The sequence below is a fragment of the Lampetra fluviatilis genome, chromosome 23 (assembly GCF_964198595.1).
Source record: "Lampetra fluviatilis chromosome 23, kcLamFluv1.1, whole genome shotgun sequence".
In the NCBI taxonomy this organism is placed as follows: domain Eukaryota; kingdom Metazoa; phylum Chordata; class Hyperoartia; order Petromyzontiformes; family Petromyzontidae; genus Lampetra; species Lampetra fluviatilis.
Window position 1 is genome coordinate 1,149,642 of NC_136297.1, and position 27,649 is coordinate 1,177,290.

General features: G+C 53.1%; 1 protein-coding gene across 4 annotated transcripts; it reads right to left on the minus strand.

Annotated features, from left to right (window-relative positions):
- Positions 1–4,805: 4,805 nt before the first annotated feature.
- ASRGL1 (asparaginase and isoaspartyl peptidase 1) lies at positions 4,806–27,203 on the minus strand. 4 transcript variants are annotated; one of them, XM_078866822.1, is made up of 8 exons: positions 27,104–27,203; positions 25,523–25,571; positions 19,444–19,672; positions 19,139–19,281; positions 18,018–18,169; positions 15,440–15,558; positions 7,934–8,044; positions 4,806–6,871 (listed from the first exon to the last, which is right to left on the minus strand). In XM_078866822.1, the coding sequence occupies exons 3-8, from the start codon at positions 19,637–19,639 to the stop codon at positions 6,609–6,611; spliced, it is 984 nt and encodes a 327-aa protein (XP_078722948.1). In that variant the 5' UTR covers positions 19,640–19,672; positions 25,523–25,571; positions 27,104–27,203; the 3' UTR covers positions 4,806–6,608. The 4 variants fall into 4 exon arrangements, with proteins under 4 accessions (XP_078722948.1, XP_078722950.1, XP_078722952.1 ...); XM_078866824.1 differs by lacking the exon at positions 25,523–25,571 and having other exon boundaries at positions 27,111–27,203; XM_078866826.1 differs by lacking the exon at positions 25,523–25,571 and having other exon boundaries at positions 19,444–19,669.
- Positions 27,204–27,649: the final 446 nt, after the last annotated feature.

Sequence of the window (27,649 nt, forward strand, 5' to 3'; positions counted from 1 at the left end):
CACACTGGGCGTGGCTATGTCTGTACGCGAGCAGGTGCTTACATCGACGTCCGCGCCGTTTAGCCTGGGGGGCTAATACGGTGCTGGGATCCCCCACGGCCCCACCCCTCAGGGGGGAGTTGCTATATAAGGCGGTGAGCCAGAGGGCTCGGGGTTCAGTGATCAGCTTTAACCAGAGAAGCAAGAAGACCTGCTAGATAAGCCCTGGGCCTCCCTTGGATCGCTGTCCTTCTCAGGACCGACCAAGGCCAGCCAGTGGCGTGGCCCCAAGAGCCCAGAGCCGATGCTCTTGTAAGAGCCGGTCTGGGAACTCAGGGTGCCGTAATCCCAGCTTAACCAGGGCTGGGTTAGCTAGCCTCCCCTAGCCCGATAGTGGAGGACCTAGGAATAGGCTAGCTGTAACATAGGTTGTCGATCTCCCAGTTAGACGGGTGGAGGGGCCGATACCCCTCCGAGTGTTGTATATCTCGGCCTGTAGATACAACTGTGTTGAATAAATAAGTGTGCCTCCGACTACGTCGTCCAAGCCTCCTTGAACCACACTACATCTGGTGTCAGAAGTGGTCTTCGTCCAAGCCTCCTTGAACCACACTACATATGCACTGTGTACGTGCTGTGTCTATGCACTGTGTATGTACTGTCTATGTGCTGTGTGTATGCACTTTGCATGTGATGTGTGTATGTACTGTGTATGTACTGTGTGTATGCACTCTATACATGCTGTGTGTATGCACTGTGTATGTGCTGAGTGTGTGCACTGTGTACGTGCTGTGTATGCACTGTGTATGTGCTGTGTGTGTGCACTGTGTATGTGCTGTGTGTATGTGTAGAGGTGTTACGGAGGGCTTAACAAACACACTGGGCGTGGTTATGCCCGTACGCCAAGAGGCGCTTACATCGACGTCCGCACCGTTCAGCCTGGGGGGCTGACACGGAGCTGGGATCCCCCACGGCCCCACCCCTCAGGGGGGGAGTGGCTATATAAGGCGGTGAGCCGGAGGGCTCGGGGTTCAGTGTTCAGCCTTAACCAGTGAAGCAAGAAGACCTGCTAGATAGGCCCTGGGACTCCCCTGGCTCGCTGTCCTTCTCAGGACCGACCAGGGCAAGCCAGTGGCGTGGCCCCGAGAGCCCAGAGCCGATGCTCTTGTAAGAGCCGGTCTGGGGACTCAGGGTGCCGTAATCCCAGCTTAACCAGGGTTGGGTTAGCTAGCCTCCCCTAGCCCGGTAGTGGAGGACCTAGGAGTAGGCTAGCTGTAACATAGAGAGTGGATCTCCCAGTTAGACGGGTGAAGGGGCCGATACCCCTTCAAGTGTTGTACATCTCGGCCTGTTATGTCCTTTGTGCTTAATAAATAAGTGTGCCTCCAACTACGTCGTCCAAGTCTCCTGGAACCTACTACATATGCACTGTGTATGTGCTGTGTGTATGCGCTGTGTATGTGCTGTGTGTATGCACTGTGTATGTGCTGTGTGTATGCATTGTGTATGTGCTGCGTGTATGTACTGTGTATGTGCTGTGTGTATGCACTGTGTATGTGTAGTGAGTTCCAGGGAGACTGACGACGGAATCGAGGCACACTCTTTTATTAACACAAGGACAGTACAATACTTGAAGGGGTAACGGCCCCTTCACCCGTACTAGATGGGAAACCACCCCTAGCACTAATTCCCCTGTCCTGTTCCCAGCCCTCCTCTAATAGTGCTACGGGAGGCTGTCTGATCCGGCCCTGGTAAGCACGGATCCCGGCACCCAGCTAAGCCGGCCTTGCTCTTACAAGAGCAGAGGTCCGGAAGCTCTTGGGGCCGCGCCGCTGGCTTGCCCAGCTCGGCCCTGACAAGGGCAGCGAGGCAGGGGAGTCCCAGGGCCTATTCTGCCGGTCTTCAGACTTCACTGGTAAGCTTCTTCCACACTGGCCCCGAGCTCTCTGGCTCCCCGCCTTTTATAGGGATTCCCTCCAAGGGGCGGGGTTATGGGGGATCACAGAGCCCCCATGCCCCCCCAGTGGTTAACGGATGCGGACGTGGATGTAGACACCCGTGTGTGGGTGCAGACACCCTTGTGTTTTCTGTCCGCCTTTCTCTCCGTAATAACCCCTACATATGTGCTGTGTGTATGCACTCTATACGTGCTGTGTGTATGCACTCTGCATGTGCTGTGTGTATGTACTGTGTATGTACTGTGTGTATGCACTCTGCATGTGCTGTGTGTATGCACTGTGTATGCGCTGTGTATGCACTGTGTATGTGCTGTGTGTATGCACTGTGTATGTGCTGTGTGTATGCACTGTGTATGTGCTGTGTGTATGCACTCTGCATGTGCTGTGTATATGCACTGTGTATGTGCTGTGTGTATGCACTCTGCATGTGCTGTGTGTATGTACTGTGTATGTGCTGTGTGTATGTACTCTGTATGCGGTCCGTGTGTGCACTGGTTGGGAGGCGGGAAGCAGTTTGGGGCCAATATGCATCAGGTCGTCAAAAACTTGTTTTCTGCCAAATATCGACGGAGGTGGCTTTCCACCAACGTGCAACAGCTTCACCTCCTGGGCTCTTTATTTGGTAATTTTCCTGCGCGAGATGTCTTCACAACAAACCCGACACTGCTGGAGTATACCAGCTTGCTGGTGGTGCCTGGCCCGCGTGGCTGCTGGCTGCCGATCATCTGCACAGTGTCTGTACACCAATCCCTTGGCTCCCTCTCTCGGCTGAATTTGGAACTTCATTCGCGGGCCGCTTTCGGAAGCCACTTGCGCCTGCGGGCTGGGGGGTGGGGGGTAGCAAGGCTGGATTATGGACCGGGCCAATGAGGCCAGTTCCCTGGGGCCTCGGACAGCCAGAGGGCCTCCAAGCCTCAGGCCGCACGCGGTGCGTGGCCCAAGACTTCCGAAGGAAGTAGAACGCCAGGGCCCTCAGTGCGCACAGCGCAAGTTGACCACTAGGGCCCTGGGTGTTTATAGCGTGAGCTCACCACTTGGGCCCCCCAGACCCTCGGCACCTACAGTGTGAGGTTCCCTGGCCCCTCCGCGCTTCAAGCGTGAGCTGACCACTCGGGCTCCCGGGCCCCGCAGCGCTTACAGTGTGAGTTGATGACAGTAGCCCAGAGGCTGACGAGTTTTTTTTAACATGTTGCAGTCACTGTACACATTTTGCTCTTCATCCACACACAGATGGGGGAAAATCTTTCGGAGGACAGATGTCAGACTGACATTAAAATCGCTGTCCAGTGCTCGGTGGAGTGCTCGGGCAGAGTCAACCAAGGCACTGTGGAGAAATTACACCCACATCAGAGCGGCCTTCGGTGGTATGTGCCATGATGATAATGAGAAAAGAGATACTCGAATTGAGGCCGCTGGACTCTGTGCTAATTGGACACCTTAGAGATGGTGTTCATGGCACATTTCTGGGACGTCATACTTGACCGGTTCCACGCTACAAGCATGCACCTACAGGAAAGTGACATTGACATCTCTGTAGTAGCACAGCTTTTGTCTTCGTTGAGGGATTTAAGCACGATCTTCAGCGAAAGAGAAAATGCAAAACATTTGCAGATGAGAGCTCAGAGCCAGGTGTGACACTTGAGGGGAAGGAGTTCAAAATAGAGAGATTTTATGTGGTCATTGATAAGCTAGTGGCATGCCTTGAATATCGCTTGGACGCTTACAAGCGTTTGACCAGTCTCTTTGTAGTTCTGTTTATGTCAGATTAGGTGTCTAATAGTGATGTCATAGTGGAAAAGGTAAATTCACTCTCTGATGCATATTCATCAGACCTGGACATGAACTTTGCCAACGAACTCCTCCAATTCACGTCTTTCATGTCTGACTCTGAGGGTGAGAAGTGCCCAAATAAATTGTTTGAGACGTTTGAGTGTTTCCCAATGTTTTCGTGGCACTTCGGATTTTTCTAACTTTCCCAGTGACAAACTGCCAGAATAAAAAAAATTAGCTGTGGAATAGCATGTTGCCAAACACGTCTCAGCTCATTGTCCCCTATGTCAATAGAGTCAGACCTTGTCAGACAGATAGATTTTGACAATCTAGTGAATGATTTTGCGAGGAGGAAGACAAGAAAGACACCAATATAGGAAAGCGGGGGGGGGGGGGGGCTCCAAAAGACATGTGCCCACTGGCCTCATGGGACCATGATCCGGCCCTGGGGGGGGGGGTGGTTCGGCAAACCAACAACAACAAGAGACATTTTTCATTTCATAACGAATTCGGTAAAAAGGTTTTTAAAAAATCAATAAGTACATTTTTCAAAAAGCTGCGATGTGTGAATACGAGACAGCGATGATGGTCCTTCAATAAATAACAGTCATGAAGTGGTCACTTAAAGAGACTCCCATGGACAACTGGACTCCCATGATAAACTGGACTAATATGGTGAACTGGACTCCCATGGTGAACTTTAGTTTTGCAAGGAGTGGCCGATGCCACCACGACGCATTTCCCAAATGAGTAAATTTTCGCGTGCTCACAGCGGCCCATTTTTTTTGCGAACGACACCACGAGGACGTTTGACGTCCACCGCATAGTGGACAGCGCCGAGTATCCAACGGTTGACGTGCGCCGAAGCGTCAACCGGGATGGGCGGTCGCTGTGTCCGCACCGCAAAAACCGCTGCGAGACAAAAATCCTCGCAACGAGCGACCCGCTCGGGTCACGCCGCGGGGAGCGAGCGAGCGAGCGGAAGATCAGGGGGACGACGGCACGTGGTCACCTCGCGGTCCCGGCGACCTGGGGAATTCGTCATCGCCGGAGCGAAGGCCACGCGCGCGCTGAAGAAGAAACGGCTTGAGAGCAGCTGAAGGGGCCACAGGAAAAACCTTTTAATTTTCACAGGAACAAACACAATGACAGCGGCTTCAATCGATGAAAGCTCCTTCAGTACTCAACTAAACGTTGTACAGCTCTTGTTTTCAGCAGCGACCTGGCCATCACAAATGATGGCTCGGCGAAGTGGCTTGTGGACATTTATAGCAGCAGCCAAATACTCTAAACGCGCGGTGACGTTGATTCTTAATGTGGAGGTACCAACCGGAGGAGCCGGAGAGAACTAATCCACGCGACCACGGGGAGAGAGACAAACAAACTCCAAATATACAGCAGGAGCAGGCGTCAGGGTCGGGAGCGAACCTCCGACCTCCTGTAGACCAGGCGACGTCGTTAACCTCTCACCACCGCAGCACCGCAGCGCCCTGGTGAAGTACAGATAAACTACCGCACAAGACCGACACAGCGTGGGGGAAGCCCTCGTCTAGCAGTGGAGTGACAAAACGGGCTGTACATACAAAGACCCCCCGTGAAGCCTAAACAGACTGTTGGGGAAAGTGTCACCTATTGGGGAAAGTATCACCTATGAAGCTCGGTACGGCACATGAGCGGGTGGGTGGCAAGGACTACGCCTGACCGCCTTTGTCTCCCCAGCGGCGATGTTAACACACCGCACCAAGTACTCATTTGAGGCTGAGTCGACCTAGGGAAGGCTTAGGACCGGTTCAGATAAGCGTCACCGGTGTTTTCTATGAGCGAGAATCGAACTCGGGTCGCAGAGTTCGTAGAGCAGTGCGCTAACCACCGCTCCAGGGACAAAGATCCTCCATATTGCCCGAACAGACTGTAGGGGTAAGTGTTGTTAGCGAGCACCTATAAAGGCCAGCACGGCACACAAGGGGGTGGGTGGCCAACACCATGACCAGCTGCCTGTCTCCCAAGTGACGATGTTTACACATCGCACCAGGTACTCATTTGAGGCTGAGTCGACCTAGGGGAGGCCAAGGACAAGTTCAAATAATCGTCCCTGGTTTTAGCTGTGAGTGGGAATCGAACTGGGGTCACCAGGTTCGTAGCGCCGCGCTAACCGCTACACCACCGCTCCCTACACACACACACACACGCACGGACGCACACAGACGTACCGCCTTCACAGCGATTCTGAACACACCTCCTGCGAATTTAAAACGAGAACCTGAGGAACAGACCATGTGGGGGTCCAGTAGCGGACAGCGACACGCTCCTCGGGGGGCCTCCGCCTCGCCGGCACGTGCGCCCCGTGTCGCCGACGTGGCCGCGAGGCCTCGAGACACCGGCGGGAAGCCTCCACGCAAATCCATTCTTCTTCGTACCCAAGCCGCGTCCGTCAGTTCCACGAGAGGCAAACGCTGCCAATGTACAGCTCGCGACGTTCGCAAGCGCTGCCACTCGCTTACGACGTGTCAAACCGCCCCCTCCTGCTCGACGCGGCGTGGGGCGAAGCATTCATCCAGCAGCGGTCGACTCAGCCCATCATCCCTCCAGGGGGATGATAAAACGGGTACCACGTTGTGGGGGTAGTCTTCTTATGGATAGACTCGCCCCCCGCCACAGGAATGTGGGATTTCCATCGCTGGCTCAGGGCTGTAAACAGTGCCTCATTGTAAATCACTCTGGCTTTGCTAACAAAGCCGCATCTCCCCTCCTACCCACGTCGGCACGTCGCTGCCACCTCTCCCGTCCGGCCCAGCGCCCGACCGACGTCTCAGCGCCACCCGCCCGCACGCCCGTGATCACCGCTAGCATGCAAACGACACCGACGTACGCCGCCCACCGTCCTCCCCCCCCTCCCCCGGGTCACCGCTTGGGCCCAGCCCCAGACCCAGGCCCGGGCGCGGTGAGCGGCATCGGTGGCGCCGGCTCGGCGAGGATCTCCCCGCGCTCGAGGCCGTAGTGAAGCAGGGCGGCCCCGGGCGAGGCAGCCGCCCAGGACATGCGGAGCGAGTTGAAGCGTGCCGCCCAGCGGCCATCGGGCGCCAGCAGCACGAGGCCCGCCGTGCCGCCCACCCGCGCCGTCATGTGACTCAGCGCCGAGTCGGCCGCCTCCTCCAGGCTCATGCCTGGAGGAGAAACAGTCGGCCCGCCGGGGCGGCGCGGTCACGCGGGGCAGCGCGGGGTAGCGTGGTCACGCGGGGCAGCGTGGTTCAGCCGGTCACATGGGGCAGCACGGGGCAGCGTAGTCACATGGGGCAGCGTGGGGCAGCGTGGTCACATGAGGCAGCGTGGGGCAGCGTGGGGCAGCGTGGTCACATGGGGCAGCGTGGGGCAGCGTGGTCACATGGGGCAGCGCGGGGCAGCGTGGTCACATGGGGCAGCCTGGGGCAGCGTGGTCACATGGGGCAGCGTGGGGCAGCGTGGTCACATGGGGCAGCGTGGGGCAGCGTGGTCACGTGGGGCAGCGTGGTCACATGGGGCAGCGTGGGGCAGCGTGGTCACGTGGGGCAGCGTGGGGCAGCGCGGTGACACGACGGAGAAACCGACGTGGACTGAGCCCCGTTCTCAGGAGTTCGAGATCGACGGAAGAGCTTCTGGAGAAGCGGTCGAGAGGCAGAAAAGGTGAACGCTGCTTGACAGCGGACGATGAGATGAAGAAAGCTCAAGCTGCTACTCTGGAGCTGTGCACTTGTAAATCATCGAGATTGAGGACTCATTTCCTTACGACTGCCTTGTGCGTTTAGTTTGTTATCCTTCCCCTGGCACCCCCGATTAGCGTGGTTGGTGAAGTACGGTGCGAAAGTTCAACATACACATAACACACACACACGCATAATATACACACACACGCACAATACACACACACACATGCACAACATACACACACGCACAACATACACACACATGCACAACACACACACACAACACACACACGCACAACATACACACACAAGATATATACAACATACACACACACAACATACACCACACACACAATATACATACAACACACCGAACACACACCACGCACACACCACACGCACAACACACACACTCACGCACAACACACACGGCGCAAGTGCCGGCGACCATCAGAGGCCATATCGCGCGATGCGGTGCCAGCCGGAGGTGGCGGCGGCCTGTGCCTGTGCTGGGCCACCGCGGCGGCGATGGAGCCGGTGCCTCACCCTGCTGGACGTTGAAGAGGACGAGGCGCGCGAGCACCACGCGCATGATGGACTCCCCGTCGCCCGTGGTGGACACCGCCCCCAGCTGGTTGTCTGCGTAGCCTCCGCTCCCTGTGCGGAGACACACGGGGCCCAGACAACCACCACCACCACCGTCATCACCACATGCCCCCGTAATTAGCACCATCAGCTATGGTCAATCCGCGGCTGGATGAACATCTCCCCCCTGCCAAGCCATCGTTACCTCTCACGATCCTGCGATGTGACAATCCACCCAGCACCTGGACACGGCCACGTGGCTCCGGTGAGCCGTCACGGCCACGTGTCTTACCGCATGCTCCAGAGATTCATGCTGCGAGCCCACGGCCACCCTGGTTAATCGTGGGGTGAATGTCTTTCCTGCGTCAATATGATGCACTGTCTCTGCTTCACGCTGGGACGTTCAAGATCCCGAGACGATTTACAAAAATAAATAAAAGCGGGCCATTGTGCATCAGCATCACGGTCAAAATTGGCAATCATAATATTATCACCAATATGATTATTTCCCTCGTCTAACCCAGGGAAGCCTGTACGAGTCTCCAGACTGTTTTTCCAAAGGGTCCTGCTGAGTTCTCACAGCAGGGGGCGACGTTGCTGCTGTGGCTGTTTGTGTGATGCCTCATTGAGTAATTTGTCGGGCATCTTTGAGCATTGGGATGTCTTGGCCAACACCGGTGACAATGTGTTTGCGTTTCATTAGCTTTCAATTTCAGTTTCATTTATTTGGTATAACCCTGTGAGCCATGTGGCTCTTGACTCGGGTGCAACCGCAACAAACAAAACATGAACAAGAAACATCTTAAAGTGACTACACGCAACAGAAAAATCCAGGAAAAAACAGCAAAGTCTTCCAGAAAAAGCACCGTATATCAATGTTGTGTGCAAAAATCCCAGTGGGGTGCAAGTCAAACAATAACAACCATACGACAATTTAGATTAAAGTTATCAGTTTAACTCTGTACAACAACAAATATGGCTAAACTAAAACGTTTTCGAAATCACCAAAATAAAGCTATAAAAGCAATGTAACAGTGATCATAGGAACTGTGACTGAAATTTTATAATAAACGATATACATAACATGTACTACCAAACTGTGCAGCCATAGCTGGCTGCATGAGTTGGGAAGACACCAGAGAAACTCGGATGAAAGCCGTGAAGAACGGGGGACAGAGAGAGAACATACAGCCTGCACACTCACACAGTCACTCTCACACACTCACTAGAACAGGGAGAGAGAACATACAGACTCAACAACAACAAGCGCCATTCGCCATTAAGTGGCGGTGACGTCACCACGAAGTTTGTGCCAGGCTATGTGCAAGTTGAGGCCACGTGAAGTGTACCGGGCCCGCTCACCATCATGAAGGTCCTTAATGATCGTGTGCAGAGGGTCAGGAACTCCAAAAGCATGAAGAACAACCCAGAGCCCAGGCCTACTGATGGTATCATAAACCTTGACTAGGTCAATAAAACAGAGATGTAGGTCTTGTTGGAATTCCCTACACCTCTGATGTAGCAGACGGAAAGAAAATATGGCATCTGTGCAGGACCGCCCTTTCCTGAAACCGCATTGGGGCTCCGCAAGCCTTTCCTCAACGTGCCTAGCAAGGCGATGTTGAATAATACTTGCCAGGACGTTTCCCGGCACACTGAGGAGTGAGCTGCCCCTGTAGTTGTTACAGTCTGTGCAGTCCGCCTTCTTGAAGAGGGGGACTACCAGGGCATCCTTCCAATCCTGAGGAACCCGTCCAGTGGTCCAGACTGTTATTATGATGTCATGTAGGGCAGTCTGTGCACAAACGCCACCCTCCCTCAGCATTTCACTTGGAAGATCATCTCTGCCCGGTGCCTTTCCTGTTCTCAGCCTCTGGATCGCTTTCAGTATTTCCTCAACAAATGGCACCTCAGCCAGCCACTCACAGGGGGTGACTTCTTCTTCCAATATTTGAGGCCCCGCAGCCTCAGCAGGGTCAACCCCACTTTGTCCCATGATGTTTTCCCGGCTGAGGGATTTTTCCTCCCCCAGGACCTCACAGAAATGGTCAGCAAATCTGCAAATCTGCAAACCTGTTCTTGGGGGTCGGAGATTAGATCACCGTTTTTTCCCATAATGATGGTAATAGGTGTGGGCCATTGAGGCAGACTCCATCTCCTCAGCAACCCGTGACCACCACCCATCCTTACAGTGCCTCACGACTCTCCGAACCTCCGAGCGAAGGCTGCGGTAAGCCTCCTCATTCTCTGACGTGGGATGCTGTAGACGATGAGAGTGGGCCTGTCGCTTTTTCTCAGCCAGTCTGAACACTTCCTCTGTCAGCCAGGATCTCTGGGGAGGTCTGGACCGTGTACCCAAAGCAGCCATTGCAGCTGCATGAGCCACAGTCCTAAACCTCGCCCATTTCCCCTCGACATCAGGAGTAGGGAACGATGCCAACCCCAGCCGCAAGCGATGATGAAATTCTCGCTTGCATCTTTCATCAGCTAGCTGAGACCAGGCCACTATGAGTTTAAATCGGGTCCTAGGTGTACACCCACCACCGGAGTGGAAAAATGGCAGGCGCATCTTACAGATGACAATTTCAGTGGGCAGATCAGCTCCACAGTAGGTCCTGGAGTCAAGGACATGGGCCCGCATCCGCTGTTCCGTCACTGCGTAGTCCAGCAGATGTTCTTGCTTGGACCCGGCATGCATCCATGATGTGGTGTGGATGCGCCAATGCCAGAACAGCGTGTTGGTAATTACAAGCCCATGGGCTGCACAAAAATCTAGCAGCCTCCTACCGTTGTTATTGAGCTGATCTGGCCCATGGCTTCCAATCACTCCAGACCAGGTGCCAGCATCATGACCAACTCGGGCATTGAAGTCGCCCAACAAGATGACTCTATCCCACATGCTCACTAGAATAGGGAGAGAGAGAGAACATACAGACTCCACACACTCATTCTCACAAACTCACTCGAACAGAGAAAGAACATACAAACTACACACAATTACACGCTCGCTCTCACACACTCACTAGAACAGGGAGGGAGATAACATACAGACTCCACACACTCAGACACTCTCACACACTCACTAAAACAGGGGAGAGAGAGAAGAAACAGATTACACACAATCACACAGTCACTCTCACACACTCACTAGAACAGGGAGAGAGAGAGAGAGAAGAAACAGATTACACACAATCACACAGTCACTCTCACACACTCACTAGAACAGGGAGAGAGAACAAACAGATTACACACAATCACACAGTCACTCTCACACACTCACTAGAACAGGGAGAGAGAGAGAGAGAACAAACAGATTACACACAATCACACAGTCACCCTCACACACTCACTAGAACAGGGAGAGAGAGAGAACAAACAGATTACACACAATCACACAGTCACCCTCACACACTCACTAGAACAGGGAGAGAGAGAGAGAGAGAAGAAACAGACTACACACAACCACACGCTCGCTCGCTCTCACACACTCACTTGAATTGGCGGAGAGAGAACACACAGACTCCACAGAGAGGCGCCCGGGTCGGGAATCAAACCCAAGCGTACATCGCTGTGAGGTCACGGGTGGTCACCACCACGCCAATCACCATGAACTTGGCAGGAACCCTCCCCGTAAAGAAGAACAAAGTGTTGAGGCTCGGTGTAGCTGTCCCTGGATCAACACAGTGCGACGATACAAAGTAAATATAAAATAAACTCAATGTGACTGCAAGCCTCGCCGAGCGGGTGGGGGGGGGCCGCGTGAACACGAGCCCTCCCCGCCCCCCCCTTGCCATTGTGGAACAACCTTGTCGTGTTTACTCCACATGAACACACGTAACCCCACACACACACACAGAGACAATTGTACCGAGGCAGTCCGCAGAATGTACAGAAAGTAAATACGGCACCCTCCCCCTGCCCCTGACCGCCCCATTAATCGTACGGCGCGATAAGCGGGGGGGTGACGGGGGGACCACGATGATGATGACGACGACGACGACGATGGGAGCTCGGGTTTACGGAACTCGGGGAGCGGTGCTAATGGCGCGGGACGACGTGCGATGAGACCCCGACACACGCGCACACGCAGGGGCGGTTCCTCCGCCCGCCACAAAATGCCATCTCCTCACCCCGGCGCACAGGGACGGAGGTCAGCGTCCTCCAGCTGGGACATGGAGATGGCTGAGGAGCGCTGCAAAAAGGTGGTCGGTGGGTGGTGGTGGTGCACGGGGTCAGAATGTTAATATTTACACTACAGGAGGAATCCAATGAGCTGTAAAGCTCTTGGTCACACATGTCCAGTAGTTCACCGGAGTCCAAGTAGTCTCACACATGTTCAGTAGTTTCACACGTGTACAGTAGTTCACACGTGTACAGTAGCTCACACTTGTCCAGTAGCTCACACATGTCCAGTAGCTCACACATGTCCAGTAGTGTCACACATGTTCAGTAGCTCACACATGTCCAGTAGCTCACACTTGTCCAGTAGCTCACACGTGTCCAGTAGCTCACACGTGTACAGTAGCTCACACATGTTCAGTAGCTCACACATGTCCAGTAGCTCACACATGTTCAGTAGCTCACACATGTCCAGTAGTGTCACACATGTCCAGTAGCTCACACATGTCCAGTAGCTCACACATGTACAGTAGCTCACACATGTTCAGTAGCTCACACATGTCCAGTAGCTCACACATGTTCAGTAGCTCACACATGTCCAGTAGTGTCACACATGTTCAGTAGCTCACACATGTTCAGTAGCTCACACATGTCCAGCGGTTCACACATGTCCAGTAGCTCATACATGTCCAGTAGCTCACACATGTACAGTAGCTCACACATGTTCAGTAGCTCACACATGTCCAGTAGCTCACACATGTCCAGTAGTGTCACACATGTTCAGTAGCTCACACATGTTCAGTAGCTCACACGTGTACAGTAGCTCACACGTGTTCAGTAGCTCACACATGTTCAGTAGCTCACACATGTCCAGTAGCTCACACATGTTCAGTAGCTCACACATGTCCAGTAGCTCACACATGTTCAGTAGTGTCACACATGTCCAGTAGCTCACACATGTTCAGTAGCTCACACATGTCCAGTAGTGTCACACATGTTCAGTAGCTCACACATGTCGAGTAGTGTCACACATGTCCAGTAGTTCACACATGTCCAGTAGTTCACAGATGTCCAGTAGTTCACACATGTCCAGTAGTTCACAGATGTCATTCAATGGGAAAATTAAATGAATCGCGATCATTCATGGACGTGGTTCCCGAGTCAAAGCTTCTGCCACTTAAACGGGCATCGAGGCTCGGGTGCCCATCCTCCCATTAACACCCCCCCCCTCCACCCCTGCAGAGCCACATTCATATGGCGGGGGGAGAGTCAGAACAGTCTCTGTACAACTTCATGAAGTATTTATGAACTTGTACAATTGGTAATTGTGTTCTTCATCTACTTTACCTATTTATTGATTCGTGATTTTCTTACCATTCACAATTACTTTGCACTCCAATGTTTTGTATTGTCTTATCTGTGATAAAAAAAGAGCTTCATAGCTCATCGAATTTCTCCAGGATAAATACAGATTCAGAATTCTGATTCAACCATTGGTGACTTCCCACCCCCCGACACAAGGCGGTACCTATTTTCTTTTTATCAACGCCCGGAGGAAAGGATGATGAGCCGAGTCGACCCCCCCCCCCCCCCATCCGGGAGTTGAACTGGTCAACCCTTGATATTGCGAGCCGACTCGCCCCACTACCCAGCCACCTCGCCATCTCTCGGAGCAATTCCTTCAGAGGCAATGCCATTTCCCCGCTGGTCGTCGAGACTCGAGATCGCAAGAAGGCTCAGGCTGAGCATTCCTTCCCTCTCTCTCGAAACTTTCACCACGCACTACTGAGCGGGCCATCTCTCCCTTGCCTTCGTCACAGCAAGCAGCACGTGGGTGGGGGGAGGTGCGGTGAAAGTTTTTGGGGGAGTAACGGTCAACGCACGGCGCGTGCCGCAAAGCCGCCATTTGGGGTCGACGAGCGGCCTTGCCAGGAACCGGGCGTCAAAATAGAGGGCCCAAGGCTCACTCGCGAAATCCACGAAGCGCCGGGTCTCCCTCATCTCCCCAGGCCCCACATCGATCAAACGTCGCCCAGCATCGATGCTGGATTTGAACCGATTACTTCAACATCATCTTCAACATATTTCATACTGACCTCCCACCCCCACCATGCAGGAGTACATCTCGGGGTGTAACGAGCCCAGCCCTGCATTCCCTCGGCTCACTGAGCCTTCACAGCTGAGATCTGATATAAAATAATTTGACAAAACACGAAAAAAAATCCTTTTCACACAAACCTGTGGGCGATCACACCCTTGCGTGCATGCGTTGTGCCTCCACGAAGTATCTTCTAACTATTGTTGACACGAGTTTGTCACGAGAGCCCGAATTAAAACACTTGGTTCCTTTTCCCCTACGCCCGTTGTTGTTGTTATCGTCGTTGTTGTGATTGCGCTTGACGTCGCACCGCCTGCCCGCCCGCCCGCCCACATGCCCGCCCGGCTCTAGGTCTCTGCCCGACCCCGGTGGCGCTCACGGGACGTATCGGTACGAGGCCTCTCCCGACCCTGGCGGCGCTCACGCTCAGGCCAGGCACCGAGGAGGTTCTCCGGTGCAAGAAAGTAGAAACACATCCAGGAGACAAAAGAGGCTTCCGGTGAGACCCTCAACCGAGAGTTTGCACCAGGTACCTCGTGCCAGGCCCGCGAGTGCGGCCACGGACGGGGCATTCATTCATCAACGCGGAGTCAGCGAAGGAGCCGTTGCACCAGACGTGTGACCTCTTGCGACAGCGTTCCCATAAACTGCTCTTGGTGCTGTACACCGGCGTCTCGAGGGATTTGTTTGCACCACGGATCACGAGGAGGCGGGGGGGTGGTGACCACGGGTGCGGCGCTTAACCATGATGAATTTGGACACGCGACAAGATCACCGATCGGTGATTTGCCCATATATGGAAGAAAGGCATTGGCCCAAGGAAGCGTTGTCTTTGCCCATATATGGTCATTGTGGATCGTAAATCGAGGCATGATCGTAATCGATTCCGCTCCGTCAATCCAACAGTGGCGCGAAATTGAACGGGCAGCCATCTTTAAAATGACGATTCGTTGAGATTCTCTGGCAATCAATTAATTGGCAAGTGATTCATTTACAAGCCATACTTGGAGTAGTCGTGTAACCCCACTACGCCCCCTCGATTTGATTGGCTAACATCAGCAAGATCGGCGATTCCGTCGTAGCCCGCTTCAAAGTCGGCCCCCAACTTAAGTGCGCAACTTTTACGGTTGGGCAGCTCACGAAAAGGGGCGATTGGCGACGCCGGCCCCCGACAGCCACGCAAGGTGACCGGGCCACCCCCATGGACCAACCGCGTCACCGGATGTAGTTCAGCCATCGGCGTGACTCACCAATGCACGGAGTGTCTCCAACCCTGCCCACCATCTTGTTGGTCATCCCTCCAGTGGACGTGGCGCACGCCAGGTTGCCGAAGCGGTCCCGCGCCACCGCCCCCACGGTGCCGTGCAGCCTGCCAGTCGGGGGGGGAGAGCGCCACAGCCACAGGGAGGCGTCGCCACGGGATGTAGTTTTACTATCGGCTGATTGTTTTCGTGAGGCCATGTAAGTGATCTAAACAGACGTGTGTCGTGCAACCCTCCGCCACCCGACACAGACAAACGAGTTAGATTGTCGCGTGCACGAGCGTTTAAACAGCGTACAAATTATTGTTGGCGAGTTGAAGAGCAAATCTCGCAACCGAGTCCAAGTTTAGTAACGGACACGATGTTTGATTTGTGAATAGGTGAGGCATCATCAGGGAAAAAGTACCCAGGGCCTCAATGTGGCAAATTGTTAACTACCTCGTTTGGTGTGCAGGAGGTCGCGGGTTAGTTCCTGGCCCTGACGCCTGCTGTATATTTGGAGTTTGCGGTGTCTCTCCCCGTGGTCACGTAGATTTTTCTCTGGGTCCTCTGGTTTTTTCCCTCCATATTTAGGATCGACGTGCATTTAAGAGTATTCGGCTGCTGCTATAAATGTCCACGTGGTGACAAGCCACTTCGTTGAGCTATCTTTGTGGTGGCCAAGTTGCTTCTATAAAATAGCGATATAGCTCAGAGGGGCCTTACCTGGTAATATAATTTTTTTAGTTTCAATGAGAATTCAGGAAGTGAGACCAGGCTTCCTTTAAACAGGTGCCACGCCATGACGGGGAACAACCAATCAGAATCGAGTCTGTTGGCTGCCTCTCAGCACCACAACAGCTCTCTATTTTTGTGCGGTGCCCTGAGACGCGATCGCATTTAGACGCCGCTTGGTAGATCCATGTTGTCTCGCGTTGTGTTCGCTGAGCAGCACTCCATTGTGTGTATGTGTGCTTTATGGAAGGCTCTATTGCCTTGGTGTCTGTGGGCTCCCTTCTTCTCCAATGTCAAGCGTGGCTCTGCACCGGCTCCATCTATTTTTTTATTTTACCAGGTAAGGCCTCACTGAGCTATGTAGCTTTTTTTTCAGAAACGACCTGGCTATCACAAATGATAGCTCAATGAAGTGGCTTATCATCACGTGGACATTTATAGCAGCAGCCAAATACTCAAAACGCGTGATGTTGATTCTAAATGTGGAAAAAAATCCAAAGGAACCACGGGGAGAGAGACACTGCAAACTCCAACTATATAAGCGTCAGGGTCGAGATCTAACCCACGACCTCCTGCAGACCAGGTGAGATAGTTAACATCTCACCACAGTGGCTTTGTCAATGCGAGTGGGAGTAAATACATGTGTAGTGCAATAGCGCCAGCTGGTGGACAGCAGCGGCAACTGTGGTGGACAGACAGCTCACACGCCGGTGAGGGTGTGAGCACGATGTGTGGGCAAGGGGGAGGAACTAGGGAAGGGTCATAGAGGACCCCGTCTGGAGGCCCCAGGCCGGTGCTGGGAGTGGACCCGTCTCGTCGTCGCTGTCATCTCGTCGTCGTCGTCGCTCAACGTCTCCTCTAGATATTGCGCTACGAAGGAGAGTAGTTGGCTATCTCAGTCAGCTCCGTCAGTGCTAGACGGCCGGTGTTGTGTACAGGCTGAGCTCGTGTGGAGAGTGTGCGGACGAGACCGTGGAAGTTGTTAATAAAGAAAGTGTCTCCTAGAAACTCTGTCTATGAATCGTTGACACTACACGCGTGACACAAACTAGTTGACAAAACCGTTTGTGTGTGATGAGATTAATGTGATACTATTCTCATACCATTTCAGAATGTAACCTGCCCAAGGAGGCAGGTGATGATGATGCTTTTTTCACTTATTGTAAATGGCGGTGAGCCATCCCATAGAGCGGTAGAGGCCAGTACGTGAATCGCGATCCGCGGGTGGATCATCGTGAGCGATTTTGTTGTGGATATCAGGACAACTCGGAACAAAGACATTGGCAGACAGAACATTTACTTACGGCCGATGGCAAATGCAAATCCCCTGACTAAGAATTTGTGCATTAAACAGCAGTGTGCTTCACTAAGTTTGAGAGGGGCGCCACTTTCGCCGATAAGCCATCATTAGTGCGAGGGCCGCCACACCATTTGAAACCATTGGGGGCTTGTGACAACACAATGATGACGATGAGGGGTGCGCGTCAGGGCCCGCGCTAAAGGCCACCAGGGGCTGCCAGTGGGCCCGCGGTGGCCTTGCAATGAAGATCACTGAAACACATCACTTCTACCAAGTCGGCGTGTGTACTTGCTATGTCTGGAGTACATTGCAGGGTTGAATCCGCCCACGCGATTGTTGGTCGTAGCTTCCCGGTGACAAGCACCAGGATGGATCACGGTGCTTGGGGTATTGGCCACCACTGCGGAAGGCTAACAGTGGACCCGTAGACTATCCTAGAGACTAGAAACATAGTTCATTTGTATACATAGGTAAGAGGGAACTTTGGTGTGTACTGGTGCAGTGTGGGTAGGGGGTGGGTGGGGGGTGGGAGTAGTGAGGGGGGGGCCCTACTCGTCTGGGTGGCGCTGGGGGTCGGGCCGCCGGTTCTTCTCCCAGCGCTGGCGGGAGCGCGGCGTCTCCAGCTGCTCCGCGGGAACCTCGGGGACTCCCTGGGAGCGCGCGAATGCCGCCGCTCCGCTCCCCGTCAGCATCGCGTGACTCGTCTGCCACCGCGCGCGCGCACGCAGGCAGACGGAGGCCGGTGTTTAGCCACCCGCGCTCACTTGCACGCGGCCGGCGGTGTGCAAGCATCGCGCACGCAAAACCTCGTACAGCCTTGTCCAGAAAGCACGGCAGTTTTTTTTCTTGTCGTCGTTTATGCCGCCAGCCCAAGGAGCGGGGAAGACGCGATCGTCCCAGTGGTCAGCGGTGGTACAAAGTCACAGCTATTGACCGGTTTCATGCTCATCAGGAGACGTCGGTCACAGCAGCATCATCGCCGTTCGCTGTTGCCACGTGCCTCTGGGGGCCCCGTATATATGCGGAGGACTTATGGCGTCAGCTCACTCGCCGGTAAATATAGCGGCAAGATACAATCTCCAGCTAACTTGAGTTGTGAGGAATTGCCCTTCAAATCACCGGTGAGCGAACTGAAGCAAATGCTAATCGGCGCGTGGTTCAACGCTTGCATGCGTGACAATTTAATTTGTCTGGCTGTGTCAGATATTGGAGGGTAGTATCCACACACATTTTGGTCAGATCATAACATGGCCTAACCCAACAATGACCTGCGACCGCCCGCGTGTCCACCTGTCCACCCGTCCAACTCTGCATCCATCCTTCCAACTCGCTGATAAACCACGATCACGCAAACTCCGGTCATCCTGGCAGCAGCGGCTTTTGGCTGGCCATGGAACAAAGGATCACCGCATCGCGCGGCGCTTTCAGATGCGCTTCTGCAGCGGTCTGGAACGCTCTCCCTTCCGATATTAGGCAGCCACTGGGAGCTGTGATACACTTTTAAATCATCATCATCTAGCTTGACACCTCATTGCTTTAGAATTGCTTTTTGTTTAGTTTGTTGTCCTTCCCCCGCACCTCCAATTAGCACGGTTGGCTACGTACGGTGCGAAAGAAGTTCAACATACATACATACATCCACCTGTCCAGGGCGAGGGTGGGTAGCGCGGCACCTTATCCATGACGAGGCGGGCCAGGAGCACGGGGTTGGCGATGTTGCGCACGCAGGAGACGGCGCCGGCTGCGAGGCGCGAGCCGTCCATCACGAGGGCATCCTGCTCAACATCCCCCTCCGCGTTGAGCACCGAGCCCACGCCTGCGCAACGGGGTCACGCGCGGGGGAGGGGGGGGAGTGGCGGGGGGTCACACATGAGGGGGTTGGGGGGTCGCGTGCGGGGGGGTCGCGTGCGGGGGGTGGTGGGGTGCACGCGGGGGGGGGGGGGTCACGCGCGGGGGGGGGGTCACGTGAGCGCCCTACCGGCGTTGAAGTTGGGGTCGTCCTCCAGCAGCACCACCGCCGCCTCCACGGCATCCATGGCGGAGCCCCCCGCGGCGAGCACGCGGGCCCCCTCGGCCGCAGCGCGCTTCACGCCCACCCTGCAGGCCTCGGCCCGGTCGTCGCTGACGACGCCGGCGCCGCCGTGCACCACCACCACCTCCACGCCCTCCATCATGGCTCTCCCGGCTGGCGCCCGCGAGGTCCCCTTCTGGAACAGAGAAGAGTTTGCAGTTTTTCATCGCTGTCGCGCGACAACTTTACTTTGTTTCATCAAACCTACGTATTATTGACATTATAATTGTTTCAACGATTGAGAACCCAAGGGGTACAAGGCTGCACTCAAGGTTAAGAACCACTGGTTTAGAGTATTTTAAACAGACACGCATCACATGGAATACGATGTTCCTGTATGCAAATTGTAACTACGTACGACCTGTTCGTACAACCTGTTCGCAAACGTCTCCGTTTGCGGTGGGAACATCGCTCACTGCAGAGCTGGGCGGATTTTTTGTGTCAACTTCTGACTTTTGTATGAACACCTGATATAGTAAATACCTCAATATGCAAATAGTCAATATACAAAGTTTCTGTGCAAGGAACTCTGGATTTATTTACCATTATCTTAATAGGAAGAAAAATCGAGTTAAATAATAAATGAATGCATAATAAAAGTATCCTTCTGCGGTACTACATAAATAAGAATAAAAGTACAAATATGGTTAAATTCGTCTCGGGACAGGCTTCTGTCTCTGGTGTAGGCCAATCAGTTTCAAAGGCAATTCCAAAGGTTATCAGAGCCATGTTTGTCTGCATTTTCACCACAAGTAAAGTGTGTGGGTCATGCAGTAATTTATTCCTTGCAAAAGGTATCAACTTTTTTAACATCGAAGCACCTGTTTTATTGCCAGATATGGTAAAACCTATTCTTATTTTTCAGATCTTAGTGTGAAGTGACGCCACTGTTGAGGGAAGTGATGTCATGCCGGTGATATATTTTTATGTTTCTGGATCAATCCCAATATTAAAAAAACGGGATTATCTAACATTTCATGAACTAGATCGGATCTTCAGATTTTTTTTTTTAATCCGGAAAGCACATCCATCCCCACGCTGAAACTCTCACGTCATGTTTTACTTTGTCAACACGTTCGCTTTAAATATCAATATACACGCAAATTTGTAACGCCACAGCAGCCAGAACCAGCGCTGCTAACAATCGCCCAAGCTCTGTGGCCGTACATTCGGGATATTTGGTCAACTCCGCAAGTTACCATTTAAACACGTGGGGGGGGTGGGGTATAACCCTTTATCTTCGTACAGATGGAAGACAGATGGAAATTAATCCACTTGATGTACTGCCGTGGTGGGGAGATGTTAACTACCTCGCCTGGTGTACAGGAGGTCGCGGGTTCGATCCTGACACTGACGCCTGCTGCTGTATATTCGGAGTTTGCGTGTCTCTCTCCCCGTGGTCGCGTGGATTTTTCTCCTCCGGTTTTTCCCTCCACATTTAAAAACGTGTTCAGAATATTTGGCTGCTGCTACAAATTTCCACGCGATAAGCCACTTCGTTGAGCTAGCATTTATGGCAGCCAGGTCGGTTCTTAAAAACAACTACACAGCTCAGAGGGACCTTACCTGGTAAAATAAAAAATAAGTTAAGTTTTTAATAGATCAACGTTTTAAATCTGTCTCCATCAAAGCACTGCAATGAGCCTGTGCGGTTTGACCTTTGCGACGTTCACAGCCGTCAGCAAATACAGAGGTCGATCTTAATACCTGGGAAGTGCAAGCTGATGCAATTGCGAATCTTTGCCCTAATTATTTTCTCTGTTTTCCTACGAGGCTGCCAGGGCCGTGTGTGTGAGCGCGTGTGTGTGAGCGCGTGTGTGTGATCGCGCGTGTGTGAGCGCGTGTGTGTGCATGCGTGCCGCGTGTATAGTTTTACACATGGGCAGGTGGTGGCGGGAGCAGGTGACAGTCGCAGGTGCTGAGTCTTTTGTAAATATTTTCAGCGACATTTGAGACAAGACCAAGGCTGGGAGGAACCATGGCAGGAACATTTCACAAAAATAAAAAAAAGTTACTAAACTATTGTTTTTCAATAGGGCTCAGGATCTTCACTTTAAGACATCTCCTCGAAAATTATATCTTTGCCATTTTTCAGCGGTGGAATTGCTCCAAGCTGCACGAGACTGAAAACTAATTTCTTTAGAGCTACTTTTTCTGTTTGTTGACCTTCCGCCGCACCTCCGATTAGCACGGTTCGCTACGTACGGTGCGAAAGAAGTTCAACGTACATTAAACAGCACTTTCATCAGCAGCACGGATAGGTGGCATGCGTGGGATTACACCAAGTGGTGAGGGACAGAGAACAAAGGGCTGGTGAGGGACAGACTATTGACAGTTAAGGCAACTGGGCTTGGACAGGATGCGTCATCAACTGAATTGCTATTTTGCACGTTCCGGGAACGACAAGCAGCTCGGAGGCATTACTGTCGCAATACCTGTACAAAGCATGACGCCGATATGCCGCAATTTATTTTTAGACGTTGTACGCACCGATCGCACGCCGAACGAACCTGCCCTGGCAGCGATTTCTGCATTTTTATCAATTTACGACGAGGGGTTGTTTGGGGGCGCCGCGCCTACGGCGGCGCTCCCGAGCAACCATCCGCGGCCTTTGGCCAGGAAAGTCACGTAAAAAGTTGCACACGAACGACGCATTCACGCAAGCACCCGATGCTACGTTTTGAAGTTGTAAAATGAAACATCTTTGAATTGTATTATGTTTTTAATTAGATAATTTTATTTCATCATTAAAAGCTTGTATCATTTTAGATCTGAAAGACTTCATTGAAAACGACATTTCGTGTGAATTTTCTCTAGTCGTTAAGTAGATGGCCTTGCTGGGGGTTCGGTTCGATGCGGACTTTCACCTGTTTGGGATTGCGGGATCGAGATAAGGCGACACAGAGCTGCTGGCCGTCTGCAGATCGATTCCAACGTAATCGAGAGTCTGTCCCTGCGCCTCCGTCGTTCATGCAGGGGGCGCAGGGACGACGGAAAGTGCAGCGTTCATCACAGATAAAGTTGTGCGCTTATATAAGAGTATTTCACACGGTCGACTTTCACCGCTTCGCCGGAGACCGCTCCTCTTCGTGTGGTTATTTTACAACCGTTGGGGCCAATCCCATTGGGTGGTCGGCAAACGCGCTCAGAAGCGTAGCAGAGTGCGCTCTCAAGCAACCTAAAAACGGGGGCCCACACCTGGCCAGCTGCTGCCCAGCTGGTGGCCACGTGGCCACCACACGCCGGCTGTGATCCTCACCGAGACGAAGGGCCGTATGGGGGTTTGCTACCTCGTCGCCTTCAAGGTAACGACCGACAGTGGCCGCCGTTGGCACGGTGCCTAAGGTGGTGGTAGTGGTGGCGGCGGGGGTGGCCGCATCTTCTCAACTCTCGAGTGGGCGATTTTGAAAACGACACTCGCGGGCGCCAGGCTCATTCAGTTCTCTTGAACTGGTGGTGTGGATAAGGACGGGAGCTTTTGTACGCTGGAATGCTGCGTGCCAATGCGCGTTGCTCAATACACAGGAGGTCCGGTAAGACGACACGAGACCCATCTGAACAAAAGACGCTGCGCACAAGCATCAATAACGTAATCCCAAAACACACACGGCAGCAACACCGCCACGTAAAGAAATGGCGACGTTTTTGGGAATGCACCTTCTTCAGAGCAGAGAGCTATGACGAGAACATGAAGAGAGGATGGCAGAGAGGATGGCAGAGCGCTATGAAGCAGGGCCCATGAAGGGGTGTTTGGAAACGAGTTCCACTAAGCTACAGAGAGTACTTATATTGCAAGAAATACAATTTGGAAAGATTCTCATTGACAAACCTCGGGTTTGTAGGACCAAGCTTTTGCACAGGATTTCAAAGTAACAAGGCAGCTGACATGCAAGGCTCTAGTTAATGCATAGCCCATAGGCAAGCATTAAACATTCATAAAAATGCCATACGGAATAAACGTTTCTCGTAATTTTCCAGTAGTAGTGCATTTGTACCCCCGAGAAATAAAACAGCCCACGGACGCCGATATCATCACAGAGCAGTGTGGTGTCTTAACCTTTCACTGCAGCCTGCACCCATTTGGTTCTGAATCGTAAAAAAAAGTTGGGTTCATAAATACATCGGGTTTGATCAAACAAAGTAGTTGTACTCGACATGCCCATGCTCAATTTGTGTTTTAAATTATTCACCTTTGAAAACAAAATCTGGCCACGTGTCGCACCCCCAGAAAGGGCATCTCTCGCAGGGGGTGTGTGCATCCCAGGTGAAGTAGAAGAACCACTGTCATAGAGCAAAATCCTTGCAAGGTTGCATCTGATAAAAACAGGAGGCAGTGTTTTCGACCAGCCCTGCCACCTTGGAGTAATGCTCGTCGAATGAGAGTAATAAAAAAGCTAGAATTCAATTGTTTTTGCGGAGTTGTTTGTGACCAGGCTGAGGCATACAACATCTCCACTATACACTCGAGAACCTGGATTTAATCACAGTTGGGCGGCTGCCTGGATGTGAACCCAGGGTCCCAGCCGTTGACGGCTCAACGCTCTTGAACTTTGACGGCTCAACGCTCTTGAACTTTGAACCACCCACTGCCTAATCCACATCTCGACAACCGCGGACCGCTTGGCGCCGACGATCGCGTACCCTGGCAGGCGAGGGGTTAGCGAGCCAGAGACCGCATTGCCAAGGTGTTAGACCCGCCAGGTAGAGGCTCGCTACCCTGACGCGTGGATCAAGGCCCCTTCCGTCACCCGATGCTCTCGCAAGACAACTGTCACCATCGTGATCAGCCGTGGTTCTATCCATCCACTCAATGAGGCCTTCGCTCTCCCAAGCCGTCGCCCCTGCAGGCGGTTCTCCGATGCAACGATCCATCTCGCTCCTGCTGCGCACGAGCCGATTTCGTCGCTCCATCTCCGCGGTTACCGTCCTCTCTGGGGCGTGTTCCCCTCCTTTGGTTCGTCTCGACCATTGTCGTACCTTCGAGCCGTAGACATGGCCTACCCAATCCCGCTTGCTTCCCTTAGAGCAGGGGTCCCCAACCCCCGGGCCGCGGACCAGTACCGGTCCGTGGCCTGTTAGGAACCAGGCCGCACAGCAGGAGGAGAGCGGTGAGTCCGCGCGTGGCCCCCGCCCCCATTGTTTTATTATTGACCACTTCCATCCGCGCCTCTTTCCCACACTGCGCACTTGTCGCAGTCACAGTGTTGATGAGCCCACAAGCTCTAACCCCTATAAGCCACAATGAGTAAAAACAAACGTCGCTGGAGAGCTTCTTTGAAAAGGGGGAATAACCCAATGATGACCCCCCCCCACCCGGTCCGTGAAAAAATTGTCTTCCACAAAACCGGTCCCTGGTGCCAAAAAGGTTGGGGACCGCTGCCTTAGAGCAGTGGCTCTTCTTCTTCTTAACCTGGGGTACACCACCCAGCACCCCCTGGGGGTGCGTGGGGTGGTGCCCTTTCTGGGGCGGCGGGGAGGGGTGCGAGACATGGACAGATTTTCTTTAGAAGGTAAATCATCGAAAACCCAAGTTAAGGCACGGGGCATGTTAAGTTACACAACTACTTTGTCTCATCAACCCCAAGGTAGTTATTAACATTATTGAAAAAATACGATCGAGAATCAAATGGGTGCAAGGCTGCAGTAAAGGTTGTGCACCACTGTGTTAGGGTTAGTGGTAGTGTTAGTGGTAGGGTTAGTGGTAGGGTTAGTGGTAGTGTTAGTGGTAGGGTTAGTAGTAGTGTTAGGGGTGGGGTTAGTGGTAATGTTAGGGGTGGGGTTAGTGGTAGTGTTAGGGGTAGGGTTAGTGGTAGTGTTAGGGGTAGGGTTAGTGGTAGTGTTAGTGGTAGTGTTAGTGGTGGGGTTAGTGTTAGGGGTAGGGTTATTGGTATGGTAGGGTTAGTGGTAGTATTAGTGGTAGGATTAGTGTGTGGTTAGGAGTAGTGCTCGTGTTGGGCGGAGTGTTAGAGCAGTGGTTCTTCTTAACCTGGGGTGCATCACAGAGCTCCCTCTGGGCATGCTGTGAGATGCCGTTTCTGGGGGGTGGGAGACATGGGCCAGATTTGTTTCGAAGGCAAATAATAGAAAAGACAAATTCAGCACGTGGCAACGTAAGTTACAGCTTTACTTTCTCTCATCCACCCCTACGTATTCATTAACATTGTACATTGTTTTTACGATTGGGAACCAAAGGGGTGCAAGGCTGCAGTTAAAGTTAAGAACCATGACCGCTGCATCAAAGTCTCCGTTGTGATGGTTTCCTTGTCATGATTGATTGATTGACGAGCGTGTCCTCTAGTCCACGCGGCTTCTCTCCTCCCGTCTCGGGAGGGCAGTCGGGCGGGAGGGCAGTCGGGTTGGGCGGGAAGGGCAGTCGGGCGGGAAGGGCAGTCGGGTGGGAGGAGGGCGAGCAGACGGACAGGATGGGCAGTCGGGCCGGGTCGGGCGGGAGGGCAGTCGGGCAGGAGGAGGGCAGTCGGGCGGGAGGGCAGTCGGGCCGGGCACGAAGGGCAGTCTGGCGGGAGGGAAACACCGCAGGCCTCACCACGAGCCTCTCTCAGCTGTGGCCTTCCGGGTCCACGCTCATGAGAGATCATCAGCATGGCCACGAGCAAAGATACCCCCCCCCCGCCCCGTGTCGACTGTTGGGGTCAAGTTGCTGTTCGCGAGCACCGACAAGGGCCACACGAGGGGGTGGGTGGCCAGCACCACGCCCGGCCGCCTTTGTCTCCCTAGCGGCAGTGTTATACACACCGCACCAGGTACTCATTTGAGGCTGAGTCGACCTAGGGGGGAGGCTCAGGAGCGGTTCAGATGATCGTCACCGGTGTTGGCCCTAGCGCAGCGTAGGGCTAACCACTACACCACCGCTCCCCACACACACACACACCAGCCTCACTCACTACTCACCACTCACTCACTACTCACCACCTACTAATCACCACTCACCACCCACTACTCACCACTCACTCACCACCCACTACTCACCACACACACCAGCCTCACTCACTCACCACTCACTACTCACCACCTACTACTCACCACTCACTACTCACCACCCACTACTCACCACTCACTCACCACCCACCACTCACCACCCACTACTCACCACTCACTCACCACCCACTACTCACCACTCACCTCCCACTACTCACCACACACACACACACCATCCTCACTCACTACTCACCACTCACTCACTACTCACCACCTACTACTCACCACTCACTACTCACCACCTACTACTCACCACTCACTACTCACCACCTACTAATCACCACTCACTCACCACTCACTCACCACCCACTACTCACCACCCACCACCTACTACTTACCACCCACTACTCACCACTCACAACCCACCACCCACTACTCATCACTCACCACTCACTACTCACCACACACCCACTACTCACCACTCACCACCCACCACTCACTACCCACCACTCACGACTCACCCACCACTCACCACCCACCACCTACCACCTACTACTCACCACTCACCGCCCACTACTCACCACTTACTACACACAACTCACCCACTACTCACCACTCACTCACTACTCACCACTCACCTCCCCGCCGGTAGCTTCTCAGTCAAGAGTCCAGCACGCGACCAGCTGACGATTACATCCCGATCAGCTGACCGGGAGTTGAATCGATGTTTTCGATTCGCTATATAATATTTGCACTATCCCTTGCGTACAAATGATGTGTTGTGACCACGAATGAGCATTCACATAACTAACTACAACATGATAGAGAACAAACAAACAATTTGTAATTTTAATAATCGACCACAAAGTAGGCGATTGACGGCGAGAAAAGAAAAAATCGATTCCCGAATCGAATGCAAAGCGAAATCATGTAATCGCCGTGTCGTTGGTTTTGAACAGGGATTGTGAATAACTGTGAGAGAGAGGATTTCCATCCAGCAGTGGATCGATTATACTTGATCCTGAGCTGTACATTAGTTATCTGCGTGTGTGAGGGGGTGGTGGGGGGAGGCCCCCACACCCAGATTCGCCTTCCTCTGTTCCTGCACTAAACGCGGGGAGGAGGAAACAAAAATTATTTTTCTCGCGACGGCACCTGCCGCCTCCTCCACGCTGTG

What these genes read in the sequence shown, in the direction of transcription:
- ASRGL1 (XM_078866824.1), bottom strand. Translation starts at nt 19,639, where the DNA reads ATGATGGAGGGCGTGGAGGTGGTGGTGGTGCACGGCGGCGCCGGCGTC. An exon ending in CCCCAGCGCCACCCAGACGA is followed by an intron (nt 15,559 to 18,017) that starts GTAGGGCCCCCC and finishes CCCGACTGGCAG; the next exon opens with GCTGCACGGCACCGTGGGGG. An exon ending in CCTCTTCAACGTCCAGCAGG is followed by an intron (nt 6,872 to 7,933) that starts GTGAGGCACCGG and finishes TTTCTCCTCCAG; the next exon opens with GCATGAGCCTGGAGGAGGCG.